At 40.3% G+C, this 23,295-nt stretch overlaps 1 protein-coding gene across 4 annotated transcripts in view; it reads right to left on the bottom strand.

Moving 5' to 3' along the window:
* The window catches only part of DAB2 (DAB adaptor protein 2), a 65,558-nt gene that overhangs the window by 28,184 nt on the left and 14,079 nt on the right, over positions 1–23,295 (bottom strand). For all 4 annotated transcript variants that reach the window (XM_053591754.1, XM_053591762.1, XM_053591769.1 and 1 more), the window contains exon 2: positions 1,260–1,451. In XM_053591754.1, coding sequence (XP_053447729.1) covers positions 1,260–1,350 — 91 coding nt within the window. In that variant the 5' untranslated portion in view covers positions 1,351–1,451. The remainder of the gene's footprint in view (positions 1–1,259; positions 1,452–23,295) is intronic.

Raw genomic sequence — 23,295 nt, 5'->3', positions numbered from 1 at the left:
ATGCTCCAGAATCTCTAAGATTTAAGAAGTATAAATCCTGATTATATCACAACTGATTATATATTCAATATCTAGCTTGCCTGATTTTTACTTCCTTTGAAACTAAATTATGCTCCACAAGTCTGTGAATGGAGTTGGGATGGGTAGAAAATAAACGCTTAGAAGTACAAAATCGACTGAATTATGGAAAACTTATAGGAATATGTGAGGTGGGAGGTGGGAACATTCTTCATCATAGTTTTTTTTTTAAAGGTTTTGAAAGAATGGAAGGAGGATAAATAGATATACTCTGGTGAAAGAAAAATAAACCGCCACACAATTTACTGACATTTTGAACTATCAATGAGGCAGAAGGGAATTATGGGTATATTCCCTTGGAAAAACCTTAAGATAATATTATCCCGTTTTTATTATAACTACCTTTGCTTCTCCTGAAGGCCTTTGCCGTCTGCTACCCAGAGCTAAAGTACAGTTGTGAAAGACAAGCAAGTCCCGGCATATTCCCAAACCATGGGTCACTAAGGACTATGGGGCTTTCTTCTAGTGGTACTTCAGTCAAAAGAAGAGGGTCTCATAAAGAAACATCTTGATCTTTAAAAAAAGATCTGAACTCAGTAAAGCATAATGCTATCTCATAAAGAAAGATCTTGATCTTTAAAAAATACTGAACTCAATAAAGCATAATGCTAAACCTATTACTAAAAGATAACCATATAACAAATCAATGATTGCATTTTTTTTATTTTTTTATTTTTATTAAATCATAGCTGTACATTAATGCGATCATGGGGCACCATACATTGGTTTTATAAACAGTTTGACACATTTTCATTACACTGGTTAATATAGCCTTCCTGGCATTTTCTTAGTTATTGTGTTAAGACATTTATATTCTACATTTAGTAAGTTTCACTTGTACCCTTGTAAGATGCACCGTGGGTGTAATCCCGCCAATCGCCCTCCCTCTGCCCATCCTCCCCTCTCCCCTCCCCTAATGGTTGCATTATTAAATGAACAACCTGCTCTGAATGTATCCCAGCAGGACCTAAGTTGGTGCAGTTACAGCCTCAGAGCTATTTGCCTTATCACATGTGGGGGAACCAATGTCTTATGCCAAAGCACAACTTTCCTGTTTAGGACTTGACACTAAGCTGAAGATGAAGCAAGGCAGGAGCCAGTTTTCACTTTATCCTGAATTTCACGTTACAGAGGTAGCCATCCTAGCTCCCTTCATTGACCTGAAGAGCACTTCTCCATACCTTTTTTCTTTTCCTTCTTTGATGGTGCCTTTGGTGCGGCCTGTTGGTCAGGCTGACCGTTGGTTGCACTTGTTTCTACTTCGTTAGACATGGCAAGAAGTCAGGCAGCAAATCCCAGCACCAGCCAACACTTAGTGACAACAGGCGATTCCCAGTGGAGAAGTCTCAACTAAACATAACCTACCCCGACACCTGTAGGCAGAGTTTAGATGCATAATGATATTAGAACACAGCAAACCTAGACTTTATGCCAACAACTAGTGATTTTCTTTTATAGCCCTCTAGACTCATTTTGTTCTTTATTCTCTATTAGACTGAACTCTGAAAGCAGGGAAGTGGGTAGGACTGTTTCCTTTGTAGCTTCCAAAGTGGAAAAAGTATGCTTAATAGATTTTTCTTTAAGCACTTGGTATCTGGTAACATTTAATGATTATCTAACTATGCAGTTTGCATTAGAACTTTGGCATAAAAATCTAGTATTAAAGATAGAAATCAAAAACTTGCTAGCTTTCATAGCAAAATAGAAATAAATTAAATGCTGAGCCTGATAAGATTGCAAGCAGTGTCTGAAATTGGGTATGATCAACTCTGTTTCTTCACAAAATTGCTTAACTGTAAAAAGAGTGACAAAAGTAGAGTCATGAATTTTATCTCAGTCATACTGAAAAATACTTTCAAAAAATTCTGTATGTGATCTCCAAACCCTTCCCTTTAAAAGACATCTACTTTTGACATCAACATTTATACTACCAGAGAAAGAATGAATTTATGGGGTGCCGATTTTATAATTCATTGAATATAAATACTTTTATGTTATTATTCAGCATTGTCATCCCCAAAACAGTTGTTTTATGTTCTCCTACAAAGCTCCCCCACATATCACAGTAGGTAAAACAGAAAAACAAGTGATTTAACCATACAGAAGTGAACTTGTGTTCCAAAAGTTTCTCTTACTCCCCAAGTAAGTCTTACCCCCTAGTCAATGTTCCTACACAGCTCTAGAGAAGCTAGAGCAAAAGGGTTACCTTTCTCAATTGACTGAGTAGCAAAGGCAAAAGAAAAGCCATTCATTGTAAGTAAACCTGTAAGACCACCTGTGGGCTGGCACACTTCCCCACCAAAAAAAAAACCTCTTCATTCTGTGTCTCTACCACCCACTTATGTGAGCTTTTTAATTGAAGGACCAAGCCCACTCCATGGGAATATATGCTGTTTGTTAGATTTAAAGAATAGAAATCAAGTCTGACGTTTTTACTTCGCTCAAATTGCACTTAGCTTGTTTCATAAATGTCAACGTGTTTTCCTTGAAGTCAGTACTCAATTCCTGCCCTTATGAGTTTTAAAATAGTCTTTATAGTATTAAAAGTCTCTATATACATCCATACTGACATACAACCTATATATGTTACATAAATTGTTTCACTTGGAGATTTAGGAGTTAATTTCGCTAGAAGACACCTAACTGGCAGGCAGCCAGAGGACAAATGAAAAGTCTTACAGAAGACTGTTTACAGATGAAAAGTCTTAGCAGAAGACTCAAAGCCATACCTAACTCAGGACTTAGGTGGAGGCCAAGCACTTTACCTTTAATTCTAAAAAATTTCATAGTAGCTCTGTGAGTTTAATTATACAATATTATTTTATTTTCCAGAGGGGAAGCCAAAGCACAAAGATTTTAAACTACACACCTGCTAAGTGGTAGAACTAGGTTCCTATCCCAGACTATCTGGCCCCAAACCCGAGTTCCTCAACACTACACTGCACAGGCTCGGTCCCTTTAGCATAGTGGTTATGGCACCAGCCACATGCACCGAGGCTGGCAAGTTCGAACCTGGCCTGGGCCAGCTAAACAACAATGACAACTGCAACAGAAAAATAGTTGGGTGTTGTGGCAGGTGCCTATAGTCCCAGCTACTTGGGAGGCTGAGGCAAGAGAATTGCTTAAGCCCAAGAGTTTGAGGTTGCTGTGAGCTGTGACGTCACCACTCTACTGAGGGCGACATCCTGAAACTCTGTCTCAAAAAAACGAAAAACAAAACAAAAAAACCCCCACTACACTGAACAATCTCATTGAAAACCTGCATTCTACCCACAGAGAGCCTCTATTATGCACCTATAGGCTCCTCCAAAGGATTATGTCTAAGTCCTAACCCCTGAATCTTTAAATGTGACCTTACATGGGCCAGAGGTTTTCACAGTTACAATTACATTAAGGATCTTGAGATGAGATCACCCTGGATTTCAGAAGAAAGGGACCCACCAGGGAGAAGGGGAGGAAGCAGAAGCATTAATGTCCCTGTGTCCCCTAAGGTCAGAACTTAATCTCACCTCCTGATGCTGTTAATGTGAGCAGATATCCCCTTCATTTGGAATAAATTCTCTGAAGTCAAGAAAATTATTACCCTGAAATTAGAAGAGTGTGGATATGCATCGTAGATTTATTTATAGATTTCCAGTATACAAGTGTGGGAAACTCTGAAATAAATCTAGGCACACAAAATGAATTTCCTACGGCTGCTGCCACAGATCTCACCTTAGAAATAACAAAAAGAGTTCTATGTGACCCTGTAGGCCTCTGATTATCATTTCATGATCCTGTTAGGATTAAACATCTAAAACTGATGGCCTCCTATCCTTTCCCTTTCCCATCTCCTCAAAGTTTATCTATACTCTACAAAAAGGCCACCTCAACTGCTGACCAGTCTCCTGACCAAATTCAATGACTTTGCTTGTCATCCTTGTGGGGGTGTCCCACTGCATCATTCAGATACCCACACCCTTTCTGAGCCTCCCCCCTACCTTTTGCTTCCATGACAACCTTGAAGTTCCACCCATGGCTTACATACTGAATTGGGATAATCTGGATATTTTTAAATGACATTTCCCTAAAAATTAGAATAAAGGTAGATGCTTTCCCGTTTAATCTTGGAGGTTCCCCTTTTAGTTTAGGACAAAAATATAGACCTTTTCTTTTTGTATGTCAGGCTCCTTTATTCTTCTCCCCTCTTTGTCTTCAACCTCGTTTCCTTTTACTCTCATATACCAACCCAAGTTCCTTGTTTCTTTTAAAATCCTTTTTGTTTTGATTTCTTACGTTCTCAAATTTTCAGAGCTCCTCCCACTGCCACCACGTTCTGCCCACCCCAGTTACCTACTTGTCCCTGAAGACAGTAGGATCTCTCCCTGAAGCTGCCCCCTCCTCTCTTCAATATACACATGGCCATTGCATGTTTTTTTTTATTAAATCATAACTGTGTACATTTATGGGTACATAACTGATGCATTTATGGGTTCGGTGTACTGATCTGATATACAATGTGAAATGCTTACATTGAACTAAGTAACACATCCACCACAATTATACTCTTTCCTTAATAGTTTTGAAATGTACCATTGCATTATGCACATTATTTTAGGTTTTTACACAAAATCTGGAATATCATCTCCTTGAAGGCAGGCCACTCACTTCTCAATGTTTGGTATATTGAACCTAGGTGGTCTTGAGAACTAGCTATGAATATTTTCTTTCTTGCTTATTATGTGTATAAATTTACATGTATCATTTATTTTTAGCTCTCTACCTTTTTTTTCTTTTACCCCAAATCCATGTTGAAATCCTATTTTTTTTTTTTTTTAGACAGAGTCTCACTCCATCCTCACCCATGCTAGAGTGTCATGGCATCATCATAGCTCATAGCAACCTCAAACTCTTGGGGTCAAGCAATCCTTCTGCTTCAGTCTCCTAAGTATCTGCAACTACACCCACCCCCACCCCCCTCCCCCAACAAAACACCCCACCGATTTTTCTTGCTCAGGCTGGTTTTGAACTCCTGAGTTCAAGGGATCCACCCGCCCCAACCTCCCAGAGTGCTTGGACTATAGGCGTGAGCCACCATGCCCGGCCTCTCTACCTTCTCTTTTAAAGTAAGTTCTTTAGAACTTAAATGTACAATTTTGTGTTTAGATAGCAGATTATTTAGATGGGACTTTGGCTGAATGCTAGGGGTAGTTAATATAGCCCAAAGATAGTTTTGAAAAATGAACGTAACACCTATTGGTCTCGGTAGCTTTCTAATCTGAGGAGAGGGTGAGAACATTCTCCTTTGAGTAAAGGACAATCGCATCGTGTTAGATGGAAACACTTGTTCAGTTGCGGTGGGGGGGAAGCAGCCAAACGCGCAGAAGGGTGTGTGAATGCGGAGTAGCTAAGGGCGTGGTCTGCGCCTGCGCAAACGCTCCTGCTGGCGAGGCTGCGTGTTAGCTCCTGCCAGTAGGGGGTGCCAGAGGGAGCCAGCCGGCTCCAGGGCCGCCTGGCCGTTTCCGTTTGCTGCACACCGACGTCCTACTCTCGCAGCTCCTGTAAGTGGGGTTCTAGCACAGCTACCTCACCTCAACAGTAAGAGTTCTCCCTAAAACCGGCGCTGAATGCAGTTTGCAGCGTGGTCTACACTTGCAGAAGCAGCCCCATGGTGTCCCTCTCAGAGACACCAGCGTCAGCCACTTGGCGCTGTCTCTCCAGGCCCTGGGGCGTCGGGTCCCCAGCGCACCCTCCTTTCCAGGTCTAAGTAGCAGCCCCATGGGACTCTCTTTTCCAAGCGTGTAAGCTTTGATGGTTTTCTTTGTTCCCTCAGCCCTAGGGATGATAGTGGCTTTCTCTGGTTTCTGACCGGGAAATGATTTGGTGTTCTCTCTCGACTCTCTCGGATTTCCAGCTAACAACTTTATACCTAGTTAAGGCTTAGCATTAAGATTTTCTGCAACAGGGCCGGGCGCGGTGGCTCACGCCTGTCATCCCAGCGCTCTGGGAGGTAAGGCGAGTGGATTGGACTCACAGGTTGGAGCCTGAGCAAGAGTGAGACCCCCGTCTTTAAAAAACCCAGCTGGATGTAGTGGCGGGCGCCTGTAATCCCAGATCCTTGGGAGGTTGAGGCAAGAAAATCTCTTGAGCCCCAGAGTCTGAGGTTGCTGTGAGCCATGACACCATAGCACTCTACTGAGGGTGATAAAGTGAAGACTCTGTCTCAGTAACTGCTGTAGACTGAACTCCAACTAATATACAATATTAATGGTAATATATTTCGGTTTCTACGGTTTGAAAAACTGCTTTTTAAGGATACAGATTCAAGGGTTTCACTTAAACATCAATCCTTACGTGCTTTTTGAAACTGTATTGTTTGGGCTTTCAAAGCTATATTTATATTGTTTGATATATCCACTTTCAATTTCTTAGGCTAAGCACAAGAATTCTAAGAATTTAGTTTCCTTGCTCAGGTCACTATTATGTTGAGTTGGACAATGCACATGTGATAGCAGAGGAAAGATGGCAGAGAATTGGGTGGCATCACTAGCTGAAAATGTAACCTGGACGTAGGATTTTGTCACTATCTTTGAAGTCTGATTTCATACTTTCTTACAGGGTAATATTTCTGGCAAGAAAAGATTTAGCTCACTAAATTTAGCAATTTGTATTCTAAAGGAAGAATATTTTTAAAGGAAGAATATTTTAAAGGAGTTTGAGTAGTGCCACAGAGCTCTGTGGGGCTTGGGGCAGGGAATAGTGGCATGAATGTTTAGTCATAAAAATAATACATGACTACCTGAAAACTCAAGACCAGGTATCAAATCTAGTGTTGGGCAAACTGGGCTAAATGAAAGGTTTCAAAGGGTAAGTGGTTCTACCTTGCTAGAAGTTCTTTATAGCAAAAAAGAAAAAAAAAAGAAAAAGAAAAACTTCACTTAATACAATTGGAATTATTTTAATGGTGTTTCGTATCCTTTGACAACATCCTTTGACCATTGCACCATTTGGAGCAATTATAAGGGACAAGGGAGAAAAGAATAAGGAGAAAATTTTCTTTAGCATAAATTATGTGAAGAAAATAGATGTGTGTGTGTGGAGTTGCAGTAACTAAGGGTAGGTCTCCATTGTTGGGCATACAATTGAAAATGCATCTCTACTCTCTGAAATGATCAGAAGTAGAATCTGCCCACAGGCCCCAAGATTATAAACTCCTTTACAAAAGAAATTTTCAAGATTTATTGAAAGATTTTAACAAAAGTGTATACTCAGTTATGTACCTACCACTGTAATAATTCACCTTTCTGCCAAGGTTTAAAGAGTCACCCAACATAGACTTTTTTTTTTTTTTGTAGAGACAGAGTCTCACTTCATGGCCCTGGTAGAGTGCCGTGGCCTCACACAGCTCACAGCAACCTCCAACTCCTGGGCTCAAGTGATTCTCTTGCCTCAGCCTCCCGAGTAGCTGGGACTACAGGCGCCCGCCACAACGCCCGGCTATTTTTTTGGTTGCAATTCAGCTGGGGCCACCCTCCGTATATGGGGTCGACGCCTTACCGGCTGAGCCACAGGCGCCGCCCAACATAGACTTTCTTGTCAGATACTCAGGTTGCCATTTGACATGCAGTGGATGGAAGAAGTCTTGCTTATAGACTTAGATCCCTCTGTGGAGAATAATTGGCTTAAATCCTGCATTCAATATTCAAATCCATAATCCTTTCAAGAGTGTTACAGGGTTGTCATTTGTGTCCTTAAAACCTGTAGCAGGTTTTATATGAATTGATTTTTAGAAAGGGACCAGACTTGGAAAAGGATGTAAGAACCAAAAGATTCTCTAGTTATTCCCTTTAACTACCTTCCCAAATTAGGGCACTGTTGAAGATTGTCTAGATGATGTTAATCTATGGGTCTCTCTCAAAGCTCTAGTATGGTTAAAAGTTTCTTGTAAAGAGGAACAAGTGAGTACAGGACAAGGAAGAAGGATGTAGCCTTCTTTCTTGTTGGGTTTAGTCCTAGGGCCCTTCTGACCAAAGAAAACAAAATTAGTCCAGAAACACACAAGGGGTAAGGCAAGGATTACAAATTAAAGCTCAAAAACATATACAAAGGGTCACATGAACAATTCTCCATCTAAACAGTGCTGGTTTGTTATTCTGGTTCTCAGAGATAGGCTGTTTTCTTCATTAGAAGATTGAAAAGAGAAAACATAAATAACATATGAAAACAAACAGAATCTAAGTTATTATAGATTCCCGGCTCCTTAAGGCCTCACATAGAAAAGAAAGCTGTAAAGGAAACTTCGCTAATTCAATAAAATTGGCTTCTATTTGAGCAAAGATCTCTAACTTGGATTTTGGACTCAATACAAACTTCTCTGAAAGAATGCAGAAATTTCCCCCTTCCATGGTGCTGGAATCACATGAGTAAGAGATTTTGGAGCTTGCAACATCTCTCTGGGTTTCTGAGAAGGCTGTGAAAGATGTATATACCAGAAGACTGCATGAGTCATCTTAGAATGACTATGTCCTTTGCACTAATAAAAACAGCTATAGTTTACTTAGTCCTTGAAGCAATTCATGTAAAATGTCTAGTATGGTGGACAATGACCAGACTAGGTTTTGTAGGGATAAAAATGGCTAGTACCTTACACCTGCTCACTTTTTCCATCAATAGGAATGTATTGGGATCAGCCACTGGATCATTTCATGATTCCAGGGTTCTGAAGTGATATCATGATACCAGTTTACCACCATCTGCCCTTCGAACCCATAAGCCTACCTTCTTACCCTCACTATACAAGGCAGTCTCAAAATGCTTGTAAAAGAAAAAAACTTGAGTAAAGGAATTGATGATAGCCTCATTCCACAGATAGCAGAGAATCTGTTTTTAGTATTAAGGGGAATGGGACAAATGCCTAGTATAGAAAGCACTTAATGAAATAGACACAGCAACACAAGATTGGTCTCTAATCAAGCTTAGGACTAGATGCTGTGGCTGGCGCCTGTAATCCTAACACTCTGGGAGGCTGAGATGGTAGATCACTTGGGCTCAGGAGCTTGAGACCAGCCTGAGCAAGAGACCCCCTCTCTACTAAACATAACCAGACATTGTGGTGATCACTTGTAGTCCAGCTACTCAGGAGGCTGAGGCAAGAGGATCACTTGAGCCCAAGAGTTTGAAGTTGCTGTGAGCTATGATACCACAGCAATCCAGGGCAACAGAGTGAGATTCGATCTCAAAAAAAAAAAGAAAAATTAAGCATAACTCATGTATCCTTTTTTATTACATATGGTATTTCTCTTGTGTTGTTCTTTTCTTAAATCCTATTGATTTTAATTTGTGTTTTACAAACTGCTTTCAAAAAGTCATAATTCCATTGACATTAACATACCAGTTAATTTTTCAGAAAGAGCCACATAAAACAGACACAGGGAAGGGAATTAAGGAGGTTCAAGAACAAAACAACACAACCATCTTTGCTTGGAGCATCCAGTACTTTGTACTGGACAGAGAATGTGCTTCCTTGCCTTTTGGAACTTTCTGCCTGCCTCAGCTGAAGTGCTGAATTAGAACATGTGAAACATTAACCTCCAAGACAGACCTCGGGGTCCAAGAGGACAGCAATCAGCCTTCACAACTATCTTCACAGTAGCCTTCTGAGAATAAAGGGCATTGCCAGAGATACTGCAGCAAAGTTAGGCTATTTCTGATAGTTTTGATGCAAAACCTTCCTCCCTTAACTGCTTGGATTCCTGTGCTTTTCAAGGCTGTTTTATTCTGCAAAAGGCAAACTGAACAGACAGTAAGATTTTTGCATCCAGTTTCACTGGGAATGAGACTATGTTAATGCATACTGAAAAGGAGTCCTTAGAGGATTTTCTACTAAATGCTGACACTGCTGTAGGGGCCTCAGGAAGAGAACATGCCTGAGTCATCGAGCTATGCACAAGTTATGCATTTACAGCAAAAACATATTATTGCTTTTAACCCTTAAAAAGAATGTGGCAGGCCTTGGAGGATATATAAACCCTGAACCAAGAAGCTTTTCTCTATCTTTGGAACCAAGTCATACCAGAGTGATGAGCTTCCTATATAGTTAATTTTGGAGTAGAGAGGAGATAGCATAGTGCAAAGAGCTCGGGTTTGGGAGTCCCACCCACCTGGGATTCACCATTTTCTAGCACTGTGACTGGAAACCTGGAAAGATGTAAAGCCTAGGTGAAACAGTGAAAGAGACTGCCAACCTCAGAGCGACCTCCTGCTTCCATTTCTGGCTTATAAACCTACAGAAAGTAGGTTCTGGTGGGAACCAAACTCTGTGAACAAAAGTGACCCTCAGTTACCCACAGAGGCCTGTTCTAATGAATCCTGAGTCAAACCCATGCCTACATCATTGCCACTAAGAATTTAGAAGATCTACCTCACATCACCTAGGGAACTTTTACTGGAAAGCTCTTAAAACATTGAGGTCCGTGCCATACCCAAATCAATTAAACCAGAATCTCTGGGGGCAGGGATCCAGACATCAATATGTTTTAAAGATTTCCAGATGATCCCAATGTCCTTACAAGTTTGAAGTCCAAAGTTCTACTTTAATAACACTTTGTATGCTTAAAGAAATACTGAGTAGGTTGGACTACTGATCTGGGAGAAACCTAGGAAATAATTTGGGCACATCCTTTCATTATAAAGATTAAGAAACTGAGGGCAACAAAAAGTGTATGACTTGTCTAATTGTTAAATAGCTATTTGGGATAGAGCGGGTAACCAGAAACAATCTAGATCTCAGCATGAGACTCTAATGCCCCATTCCTAAAGATTACATGTCAGTTTTTAAAGACATTTTCAAAAGCAGGAGGTAACATGGGCCTAAACGAGCATTCCATTTAGTAGATACACTAAGCAGAAGAACAGAAGATAGGTTAGAACAGTAATTTGAATATGGTATTTCATAGATCTTTTTTGAACCAAAACAGAGAAAGCATTTTATGTGGTCTAATTGGACATTGTCACTGGATTCCTTTCCTGCCTATGTAGCAGAAGCTGCAGTCATATTAGGTCAAACTGTCTTACTAAAAGTTGATTTGGCCACTTTGGCTAGGTAGGATATGCCACTCACAGATCAAAGAATTTAAATGTATTTCAGTACATTCTCTACTAATCAGTTGGCCTTTTAGGTTTTGTTTGTTTTGCTTTTAAGCATGATAGGAAGTCTGAGTTCTTAAGTTGGCAACTTTCCACATTCATTACTCATTATGACCTCTCCTAATTTTATGCCCACTCCCACCCATTTTGTTTTTGAAATAACTTTTTGTTTAAAACAGCTCCTATTAGAACCTTAAGGAAGAGCCATCATCATAAAGAATGCTTAGGAGAGTTTAAGCTTTAAAGGAGCTTTATGTACCCTAAGAAGGGCCCCTTCTTTAGACGGGGTAGTGATACCCAATTCACTAAAAGTATCTGAAAAGTGTCCACAAGTTGAACTGAAGCATAAAGTTGATGAACAATTTTGCAATCATATTTTTACTGTCCTTTCAGTATAATAGCTATTTGTTTTAACAGTCAACTCCATGAGAGCTGAAAAAATAGAAAGTGTAGTCTTCAAATCAGAGTGTGCTCTAGCCTCTTGACAAAGCCCGGCACAAGTTAATATGCCTGTATGAACAAAGACACACAGAGAGGATTGATTCTAGAATCAATCCTTACCCTTATTCAAAGAAAGAAGGCAGTGTTAGAATATCTCTTTGGTCTTTTGATCACGTGGAAGTTTTGTGAATATGGACACATGAGTCTTGAGTTTGAATTAATTGACATTAGAGAGTATACCCATTTCACATTTAATGTCCCAGATAATCACTGTGGGAGGAAAAACTGATATTCCACCCTCGTTTTCAAGTAAGACTTGAGAACTAGCTTAGACTGAGCAGGAAAATTGGAATCCAACTTTCTCCTTTAACTCACTTCTACAAGGGGAAAGAAATGACAAACTGAGGGTGGCACCCATCACTCAGTGGGTTTGAACCTGGCCCGGGCCTGCTAAAACAACAATGACAACTGCAACAACAACAACAAAAAATAGCTGGGCATTGTGGTGGGTGCCTATAGTCCCAGCTGCTTGGGAGGCTGAGGCAAGACCTAAGAGTCTGAGGTTGCTGTGAGCTGTGATGCCATGGCTCTACCTAGGGCGACAGCTTGAGACTCTGTCTCAAAAAAAAAGAAAAGAAAACAAATTGAAGCTTTGGTTTACAGAAACTACAGAGGTTAAAAAATCACATTCTTGTCATTGCTTTACTTTATTGGCATTGGATCACGTGGGCTGTGCTGTGCCTCACCCAAGACCATGTGCCTATGGCTCACCTAGCCTACGTAACTACACTCTGCTGAGGCAGGGTAGCAGGCACAGCTTGTCATGGAAAAGAGAGCAGGGATTTCTGGTCCAGTATACAGTGAGCGTCCATGTCCCTTTACCAGAGCTCTGCATTTGGGGGTCACAAGGCACTGACCTACCCCTGGGACGTGGTATTTATTTCCTTACACACTGTTTTCCCTTTTGTACTTGTCATCAGGAGCCATGTAGAGAGCAGAGATTGGCAAGGTAATGACTGTATTTTTTAACCCAACATCATAATATTAAACACCATCTTGAACCACCTCATTAGCCACTTCTCTTTCTATTTTAAGAGCTATCAAGTCACCAATGGAAGGAGCCAGGAGTAATTCCCATTAAATCTGAGGAAAGGCTATTATGAAATCATTGTTCTGGGAAAAAGGAAAATAAGGCTTTTTGGAGGGTGAGTTGGAGAGGCTTGGCAAAGACTACTCTTCCTCATATACTTTGGGCTTTAGAGCTCAAAGGTGGCTGGGAACCAGGTAGGCAAGTTTGTTCAGTAAGCCATGGCGTTTCTGGGAAATGGCCAAGGGATGAGGTGTTCTGATGAGGGCCAGAGGGGGTGGGAGAAGGGGGGGAGGGGACAGTCCAAAGGCGAACTCCTTATGGAGGTGAGCAGTCCGGAATAAAGACCTGGACTCATGTGTCAGGGTTCACACCTAACTCTGCCAACAAGACCCCTGGGCACCTCTGTATGCCTCAGTGCAGTGGCTGGTGGGCGACATACACAGGGTGCACTGAAGGAGCTGTGTGACTAGCGGGCCTGTGGGGACATGGTAGAACACTGCTGAACCTCTCGCTATGCCCAGAGACACTGCTGCAGGATGAGAGATGGCGCACCTGCCTTAGTCACTGGAGCACTTTCTTGGGTGGATAAAATTTACCAGGTTTTAGTGGCATGCCAGGATGCCATGGCTACAGTGACAGGAAGGCACCTTCCTAGGATTTGGTATTTCAAGTTTTGAAATGATAGTAACAAGAACATAGACCATAAAAGCATGTAGAAAGAAGTTTTTTAAAAAGCTAAAATGTTCATAGACAATGGGAATGGGCCAATGGAATAAACCAGTTTTAAAATTTGAATTTAGAAGAACTTTACTCTGTCTCATTAGATGGGAAGAATGGGTAAATTACATGAACAATTTTAGAGTTCTTAATGTTAAAAAAATAATACTGGCCAGGTGTGGTGGCTTACTCCTGTAATCCTAGCAATTTGGGAGGCCAAGGCAGATGGATTGCTTGAGCTCACCAGTTGAAGACCAGCCTGAGCAAGAGTGAGACCTCATCTCTACAAGAAATAGAAAGACTGAGGCAAGAGGATTGCCTGAGCCCAAGAGTTTGAGATTGCTATGACTTATGACGTCATGGCATTCTACCAAGGGCAACAAAATGAGGCTCTGTCTCAAAAAAACAAACAAACAAAAAAATTGGCTTGGTGCCTGTAGCATAGTGGTCATGGTACCAGCCACATACACCAAAGCTGATGGGTTTGAAATCGGCCCGGGCCAGCTAAACGACAATGACAACTGCAACAAAAAATAGGCATTGTGGTGGGTGCCTATAGTTCCAGCTACTTGGGAGGCTGAGGCAGAGAATCCCTTAAGCCCAAGAGTTTGAGGTTGCTGTGAGCTGTGATGCCCTGGCACTCTATGGAGGGCAACATAGTGAGACCCTGTCTCAAAAAAAAAAAAAAAATACTGACAAGGAAATCTCTAGAATTTTTCTATTGTTGGGCCTTTGGACCAGTGATTTGGGGAAAAGAATTATGGAACTGATACAAACATAGTAAACACAGGAGTTTTATTTTAAATTTGGCATCGAAATGCACAATGACTATGATGCTTCATCCTTGCAGGAAAAGGTAGTCAAAAAGCCACTAAGAGGGGTTTGAGACATCTACCCTATTTATGTGTTTCCAATAATCTTTCCTCATACCTTCATCTCAAATTGGCCAGTAATTATGTCATTGCTTTCATGTTATCCTTCCTAAATTAGGATAATTGCTTCTACCAAAGCAAACTCCAGTTCCAGGTTACTTTCTGTGTGTTTGTTTTATTTTGTTTTGTTGAAACACGGTCTCACTCTATCTCCTGGTCTAGACTGCAGGGGCATCATCATAGCTCATTACAACCTCCAATTCCTAAGCCCAAATGATCCTCCTGCTTCAGCCTCCCAAGTAGGTAGGACTACAGACATGTGCCACCAGGCCCATCTAATTTTTCTTTTTCTTTTTTTTTTTAGAGATGAGGTCTTGCTCTTGCTCAGGCTGGTCTGGAACTTCTAGCTTCAACTGATCCTCCCGCCTCAGCCTCCCAAATTGCTAGGAATATAGGCATGAGCACCACACCTGGCCCCAGGCTAGTTTTTAAAAGAATCCTATAAATGGATCTCAGAAGTGCATTTTCTAGAATACACAACATCAAGTTGTGCTTTTCTATTCCGATATGAGATAATTATGAATTAAGTCAACCTGGATGTGCCACATGTGGATTTCAGGAATCTTTTTATCTGGGTGCCTTCATGCCTTCACCTGTGATGCGTATGCACATAAATCCTAGTTGTTAAATGCCCCCCATTATCTATTCAAGTGCCACGTTGCAATCATCTTGAAAGTCTATGTGGGTGTTAGAAGAGTTGAAGAAAGGATGTTGTTTAGAAGCATCTGTGTTTTACACATTAAGCTATAAATGAAAGGCCACATACACTAACAGAATTATTTTATGATATATACCACACCAGGGCACTTTAAAAGCTGGTAGGTAATCTTAAACTTTTTCTCTTCTAAAAAGCAGTGTAAGAAATACTGCCTGATATTTGGTTTTTTCTTTAATAGCCTAGGTGAATCATATAAAAAAAACCCCAGTGTGGTTTCTCTTTTCAGGCAGAACCCCACATTTATATAATCCTAAAACCCATTGCTCAAGTGTTGATGAGTCCTTTCTGCCACTCATGTTTCAGAGACGAGTTGCTTGAAAAGTGGAAAAGAGAAGAATCCAGCTGCCTTGCAATGTTAGCACAGAGCAGTTGAACTGGGGTGTGTGCAGTGATTACACATAGACAGGTGGAACTTACTTTTTAGTTACATTTCTGCATATAGAGTAAAACCATGAAAAAAATGTTTACACTTAGGCAGACTCAACACAAGATCTGATTAAGTTCTCTGATTCCAATACACTCTAGGTTCTAGGTGGCCTTTTCAGTAGAATATACCCTTTGTTTTGGTGTTCTGTCTACCCTCAGACTCAGCATTAACCTTCCATGAGAGACCCGCCACTCGATCACATTTCCATATCTGATGTGATTTATTCTAGTTGGGGGAAGATGGAACATTTAGACTTCATCTCAAGGCAACCAGTGGCTCTGCTACCCCTGATGATTATGAATGGTTCTGTTTTATTTTGATTCAAAACCACTTACTGTGTTAAGTTTTATCTGGTATGCTTGAAATATTATCATTTTAAAAATGATTCTTCATGATTTAGCTGATTTCCCTTAAAGCAGACTTGCTTCCTTTGAAATCAGATGAAGGAAAAAGGAGTTGTTTACAAATAAAAAAGGACTTGCTGTTTATCTGTCAAATTTCAGAGAACCAGCAACCTGATAAGCAGCTGTCCCTCCTCCCAATACCAGTTTTTGAGCATGCTGAAAGTTAGGAAAGATTCAGAAAGCTACCTAAAAGGTCAAGAGAGTTCTTCCAGAAGAAGTAAGAATATGAAACTCATTTGCTTACTTCTTTGTCGCTGGCCAAATGAGATAGGATAAGAATAGATAAGAAATCCCCAGGTCGTTTTAGGTTTTAGGGAGAAGGGAGACTATGTCAATTTGGTATCTTGCTTCTTATAGTGATATATTAATATTACCTGAGTCTTAAAAATTTAGGATGCCAGATCCAAAAAAGTCCTGAAATTGCTAGACCACCTGCTTTGAAATGGTGTTTAGTTTATATATATAACATATTATATATATATAACAAAACTGTAAGAAGCTGCTGCAGGGAGGCGCCTGTGGCCCAGTGGGTAGGGCGCCAGCCCCATATACCGAGGGTGGTGGGTTCAAACCCGGCCCTGGCTGAACTGCAACAACAACAAAATACCTGGGTGTTGTGGCAGGCGCGTGTAGTCCCAGCTGCTTGGGAAGCTGAGACAAGAGAATCACCTAAGCCCCCAGGAGTTGGAGGTTGCTGTGAGCTGTGTGATGCCGTAGCACTCTACTGAGGGTGATAAAGTGAGACTCTGTCTCTACAAAAAAAAAAAGACGAAGCTACTGCAAAGTGTGTATGAGATGAACAAAGTGGGCAGAAATACACAAGTATCCTTGAGTTAAAGTTCCGTCTCACTGTTCTCTCATCTTTTGGGAAATAATATTGAGTCAAGTATGTATATGGAAATAAAGAAATACACTTTTAAACTGAAGGATGGAAAAATTCAAAATGACAGCATATTGACCCATGCTAAGTTAAATAGATTTGGAATTTTAATAGCTGCATGACTGGAGCAATTACATTGAACAACAAAGCATTCTAATGTGTTAAAATATCTATATAGAGCTCATTAACTGGAAAGATGGATGAGCAGAAGACCCAATTACAATAAAACACCTACCACTTCATATTAGACTTTTGCTTGTAAAGTCTAAGGTCCAAGTGGACAGACTTGTTTTGTGCATTCCACATGCAAATCCAGGTTAATCTGCCTAAAATTATATCTGTTAGAATCACATTAAGTCATTAATTGGTCTTTCCTTCCACAAACAATGCAAGAAATCTATCTTTGGAGTCATGAAACAAAATGGACAAGTTTGTTAGAGTAACCCAAAGATCTCTGTCTCCAGTAGATTTCACAACAAAGCCACCCCATGTAATAACAAACATTAAACATTATTCATAATCATAAGAAAGACTTCGGGCAACCAATTTTTATACCACCTTTGGCAAGTCATTTGGGTAACCCCTAAAAATAAGATTAAAGTGGATGGCTGTGTTTCAGAGAACTGAGACTTCTTAGGAAATAAATATACAGCTCACTTGTCTTCTTTCTTGGTTTGTAATAATCTAAAAACACAAGGAAAGGCCTCAAGTATCACTGTAATCAGTACAGATTTCAAAAAGTTTATTTTGAGATTTAAAGGGTGGCTTGGACAACGTTTGAGTGTATATATTCCACTGAGTGGTTTTCTTCAGTCACCTCTTTTAGCATGGTAATTATTCCAGGGCTGGGGAATGGGAGGAAAATAAAATTTGTACCAGCTTCATGAAAACAGGATATCCAAGAAAACTTTCCTGGTTATGTCATTAGGAAACATTTTTAAAGGCTCAAGTTATTTATTTATTTATTGAGACAGAGTCTCACTATGTCACCCTCAGTAGAGTGCTATGGCATCACAACTCAAAGCAGCCTCAAACTCTTGGGCTTAAATGATTCTTTTGCTTCAGCCTCCAAGTATCTGGGACTATAGTCAACTGCCACAATGCCCGGCTGTTTTTTGTTATTGTTGTTTAGCAGGCCCTGGCCAGGTTCAAACCTACCAGCCCCAGTGCCTGTGGCTGGCGCCCTAACCACTGAGCTATGGGTGCTGAGCCAAAGGCTCAAGTCTTAACTACTCCATTTACTTTTTTATACACACTCCTGAGATGGTAACCAATGATTTTCAGCATCCTAGAAAAATACTGGTTTTCTTTCAAAGTCCATCATAATATTCTTTTTACTTTTGATCGAGCTATCCTTCTACAAAGTAGAAGTAAGTCATGTCTTAACTTTATATTAATAGGAAAAATACCACATGCAATATGCTGTTTCTTTCTTTCTTTTTTTTTTTTTTTTTAGAGACAGAGTCTCACTTTGTTGCCCTTGGTAGATACTTTCATAACTCAATTGTTTTATCATTCACTTGTTCAGGGGAAAGCAGAACAATGCAGTTTAACTGAATCTTAGGATATAGAAAGATGAAAAAGCATAGATCTTGAGCATATCCCAAGTATTGCCCCGACTTCCTTCCCTCTCTCCCTTCCTTCCTCCCTCAAAGTCTCACCCTGTCACCCTGGTGAGAGTGCTGTGGCATCATAGACACATAGAAACTCTTCATGACAGAGTTTTACTTTGTCACCCTCTGTAGAGTATGTGGCGTCACAGCTCACAGCAACCTCCAGCTCTTGGGCTTAGATGATTCTCTTGCCTCAGCTTCCCGAGTAGCTGGGACTACAGGCGCCCACCACAACACCCAGCTATTTTTTTGTTGCAGTTTGGCCGGGGCCAGGTTTGAACTCGCCACCCTTGGTATATGGGGCCAGCGCCCTACTCACTAAAGCCCAGGCGCTGCCTGCAATATGCTGTTTCTTATAAACTGTATACTGTTAGCCTGATAAATAACTCAGTTTGGGTATTTTAAAAGGCAGTGCATTAATTAAACAAATCATTAAACTACAGGGCACCAAATAAATTGCTGCTTCCCAAAAGGCTTAACTTATTTGAAATTAAAAATTTATATACTAGGACAATTTAGTTTTTCTTGTTTTCTAGACTATACTCGTTTATTAGATCTGTGTCTTTTAAAATGTGTTACTCAAAATCATCTCCAGCTGCAGATCTAATACTGGGTAACCCTCTGTTCCTTCCACGTTAAATGAATTTGGTTTATATTAATGGTGAGATTACTGTATTGCCTAACAGTTGTGCAAAAAATAAAATAAAATAAAATAAAAAAGGAAAGAAAAAAACCTACGAATTCTATTCTGTTTTCTAGTTCAGAGTAGGGGCTAGAAATTGTGCTACTTGTCATTTTCACTACATCTATAAACCTGCTTGGCTCCCACAGTTGCATATGTCATTTAAATTGTCAAGGACTGGGCGGCACCTGTGGCTCAGTGAGTAGGGTGCCGGCCCCATATGCCGAGGGTGGCGGGTTCAAACCCAGCCCCGGCCAAACTGCAACAAAAAAAAAAATAGCCGGGCATTGTGGCGGGCGCCTGTAGACCCAGCTACTCGGGAGGCTGAGGCAAGAGAATCACGTAAGCCCAAGAGTTAGAGGTTGCTGTGAGCCGTGTGACGCCACGGCACTCTACCAAGGGCGGTACAGTGAGACTCTGTCTCTACAAAATACATACATAAATAAATAAATAAATAAATAAATCGTCAAGGATTGACTTTAGGGCAAAGGATTGGTAAAAAATCTGACTTACCACTGGGAGACTGTCCCTGAGTAAGCAAATGGGTATAGGGTTCTTCCTTCTCCAGCCCTGTGAATGAACACAATTCTTACCAGGTTTCAATATCTTTTAAAGATGACCCACCATCGGGGTGCTGCTCTGGTACACAGCTCTAGCATTAAGTGAGTTAATTGGAAAGGTTCTTTATCAAATGCCACTTAGCTGTGCTTCAACTGAGACTTCCTGGCCCTTAACAAAATATTCCTATTTATATTAAACTATAAAAAGGCTTCTGGTCAGTCTATGCAGGAATGCAGCATCAATGAGTCACTATTAAGGAACTTGTCTTTGGTTCATAAAAAATGTAACATTTAAGCAAGACGTTTCATTAGCTTTCATGTTATTTCAGAGCAGTCTCCTCTGTTCTCTGAACTATTAATGACCTGTTGCAGAATTCCATACCTGTTAAGCAACTGACACTTCAGTACTTAAGGAAAACATGGGATGGACGTAAGTGATTAGATAGGGGCTCCATTTGTGGCTGCTCTCTACGATCTGTATTACAGTCATTAAGTTGGTCCTTGAAGCTTTCGGAGGATCCACTCTTTCATGGCATCTGCTACTCTTTACTCCTAATATGTAGGTATTTTTTACCATCAGAGAACTCAATTAAATTATTTGTTTCCTTAGCTGAACCCGTAGACAAGTCTTTGAAAGCCACCATTAAGTCCCTAATCCAATCTTTATTAAAAAGACTCAACACTGCAGACAGGAAGGTTAAGACAAATCCTTCAAAAATAGTGATCAAGCCTTTCTACACCGCACAGAAGCCAAGAGTGCAGCAAATTTTACAATCAGAATACTGTTTATGGTTGCAATGTTGTTTTAACTAGCAATTTATTTCTTAACTAACAGCTGTAGAAACATGTAAATAGTTCCACCAAAGAAAACAGTGAGAGAAACAACACTAACAAGTCTTCACAGTCCCTCTAACGTAAGCAAAGTTCTAGTTTCAGTTATCAGATGTGGCATCTGAATAAAATTTGTTTCTCCAAATCATCTCTCTGGTGTTGAGGTTTCCTACCCTAAATGCCATTCTACTGTACATTTGCATCGCTATCTAAGAAATTCCCTTAGTGGGGGAAAAAGTAAATGCCTTTGACTTCTCAGAGAACATCACTTATCTCACAATGTGCCTAGTCAGAGTGATAAGCCATAAGTCATGAGCTATTCCAGCTTTTGCTCTGAAGCCATGACTATTAGAAACATAGAAAGGGGCTCGGTGCCTGTAGCTCAAGCAGCTGGAGCGCCAGCCACATACACCGGAGCTGGCAGGTTGGAAACTGGCCTGGGCCTGCCAAACAACAATGACAGCTACAGCCAAAAAATAAGTAATAATAATAACTGGGTGTTGTGGTGGGCACCTGTAGTCTCAGCGACTTGGGAGGCTGAGGCAAGCGAATCGCTGGAGTCCAAGAGTTTGAGGTTGCTGTGAGTTGTGATGCCATTGCACTCTAGCCAGGGCAACATAGGGAGACTAGGTCTCAAAAAAAAAAAATTAAAAAGGCCTTCAAATACTGACAGCCTTTTATTGTTCAGAGACATGGAGTCTAATGATTGATCTCACCCCAAAGCCATTACCATTGAGAGACTGAAAACAAAATTTGCCTCCAAATGCCATTTAATTCACGTAATAATCTGTGTCCCTACTGTGTGCCAGGCATTCTAGAGCTTGGGATACCATCAGTGAATAAAATAAAGGTCTATTTTCTTATAGGGTTTACACTCTAGCAAGGAGAGAAACATAAGTGGATTATATTTAATATAATATAATTATAATAATTTTATAATTATTAAATAATTTTATAATTATTATATAATATAATTATACTATCATATAATAATTTAATATAATATGTCTTATCCTTTCAGAAAAGGATAAATGCTCTGGGGGGAGAAAAAGGAGAACAGAGGAAAGTGGATTTGGGAGTGCAAGGTTGGAGGGCTGCAACAAATTCCTTCCAGAGAAGAAATATTTTATTTTTAAAAGTTAAATTTGTTTATGATACACCAGGCATGAGGCTAAGACTTTCTCAATTAATCATCTAGGGAAGGTATCAACATCCCCTTTTGATCCGAGAGGAAGCTGAAGCAGAGGAGTGAAGCAACCTTGTGAACGACACACCAGTCTGGTGCACGTGGATTACCTTTCTGCTGGAGAACAATTCATGCAAAACAGAGAATCGGGTTAGTTCTTTGAAGATGGGTGGAATGTGGCATTAGCCAGAAAATATTTTGGGGGAAGACGAATAAATAGCAATGCGTATAGGATAGTTATGTCTGCTTGCCTAGCAGGCAGGGCCTATGCCAGGTTATACCAGGAGGAAAGGTTAAAAGGTGGCCTACTGGATTAGGGTGGGCTTATAGCAACACTATTTTGTCTAGATGGTAATGGGAAGATTTTTGAGGTTTTAAATAATTGTGGGGAGGTTGGAGTAGTGACAAATTTGTGTAAAGGGACATAGCTTCAAAGAGACAGCTTTGTACTATGATAATTGCATGTATTTGCCACTTTGAGTGAATCAACACTGCCAGTTTCTTTCATTTAAATACTTGGCTAATCTTCTGGAAACAAAGCCTTTTAATTGAAAGGTTAAGGTCTAGCAATCGCAAATGTCAAATTCAAGTTCTTCCATCTTGCCAAGCTATGATGTTCAGTGACCCTCAAACTTCAAATAAATAAAATGCCCTAAAGGTAGCTTTAAAAAAAGTCAAAGGCCATTGTGTCTTACAACCTTCATTCTAAGATCCATTTCATCCTAAAAAGAGGACTCCCCTCATGTCAGTTTTATAAAAATTTATGTAAGAAATGAAATTTTGAAGTGTGAGCACCATAAAAAGTAAAATGGGGAACATCTTTTGTAAAAAGGCTAATATTTTGTTGACTAAAATAGTCATGGCATTACAGCTTCTTGTTTGAATCAGAATATATAACTTTTTCCCATTTTATGTTCCCAACTGTTGAAGTCTAGAAAGATCAGTGCCAAGGCAACGGCTGGTTAAAAAGGGTGGTGGTCTGGTGAGAGACAGATTTCTGCTGCTTATACATTTAAAATTGGTGATATTAGGTTTTAAATAATTGTTGGGAGGTTGGAGTGGTGACGAATCTGTGTAAAGGGACATGACCTCAAAGAGGGTGTCCCATGCCTTTCTGTGTTTTAAAAATTAAATTCATTAGAGATGTGCTACTTTGTCAGACACCAATATTTAAAATGTAAGTAAATATATAGTCTAATTTAGGCTAAAGATAGGATCATGAAGATACCCCAAGATTCAGCCACTTCCAATTAAACTCAAAAGCTATAAGAAACCACAAAGGAAACTAGAGCACATCTGAAAGCACAGAGAACACTGCCCTCCGTCTGCGTTCAGCTCTGCCCTCATCGACGTCACGAAGCGACACCTAGCCAAACTTGCTGAGGAATGCTCTTGATATTTAAAAAATTCAACAGTAGGGTGGCGCCTGTGGCTCAAAGGGGTAGGGCGCCAGCCCCATATGCCGGAGGTGGTGGGTTCAAACCCAGCCCTGGCCAAAAAAAACTGAAAAAAAAAAAAAAATTCAACAGTAAATTGTAAATTTTGAATTAAATGATTAATTAGTGTCCGGAAAAAACTCTTCAATGCTAGGCTTTTGAAAGTCAGTCAGGGT

This window comes from Nycticebus coucang, chromosome 1 (assembly GCF_027406575.1).
Source record: "Nycticebus coucang isolate mNycCou1 chromosome 1, mNycCou1.pri, whole genome shotgun sequence".
Classification (NCBI taxonomy): domain Eukaryota; kingdom Metazoa; phylum Chordata; class Mammalia; order Primates; family Lorisidae; genus Nycticebus; species Nycticebus coucang.
This window is presented reverse-complemented; position numbering and strand designations above follow the sequence as displayed.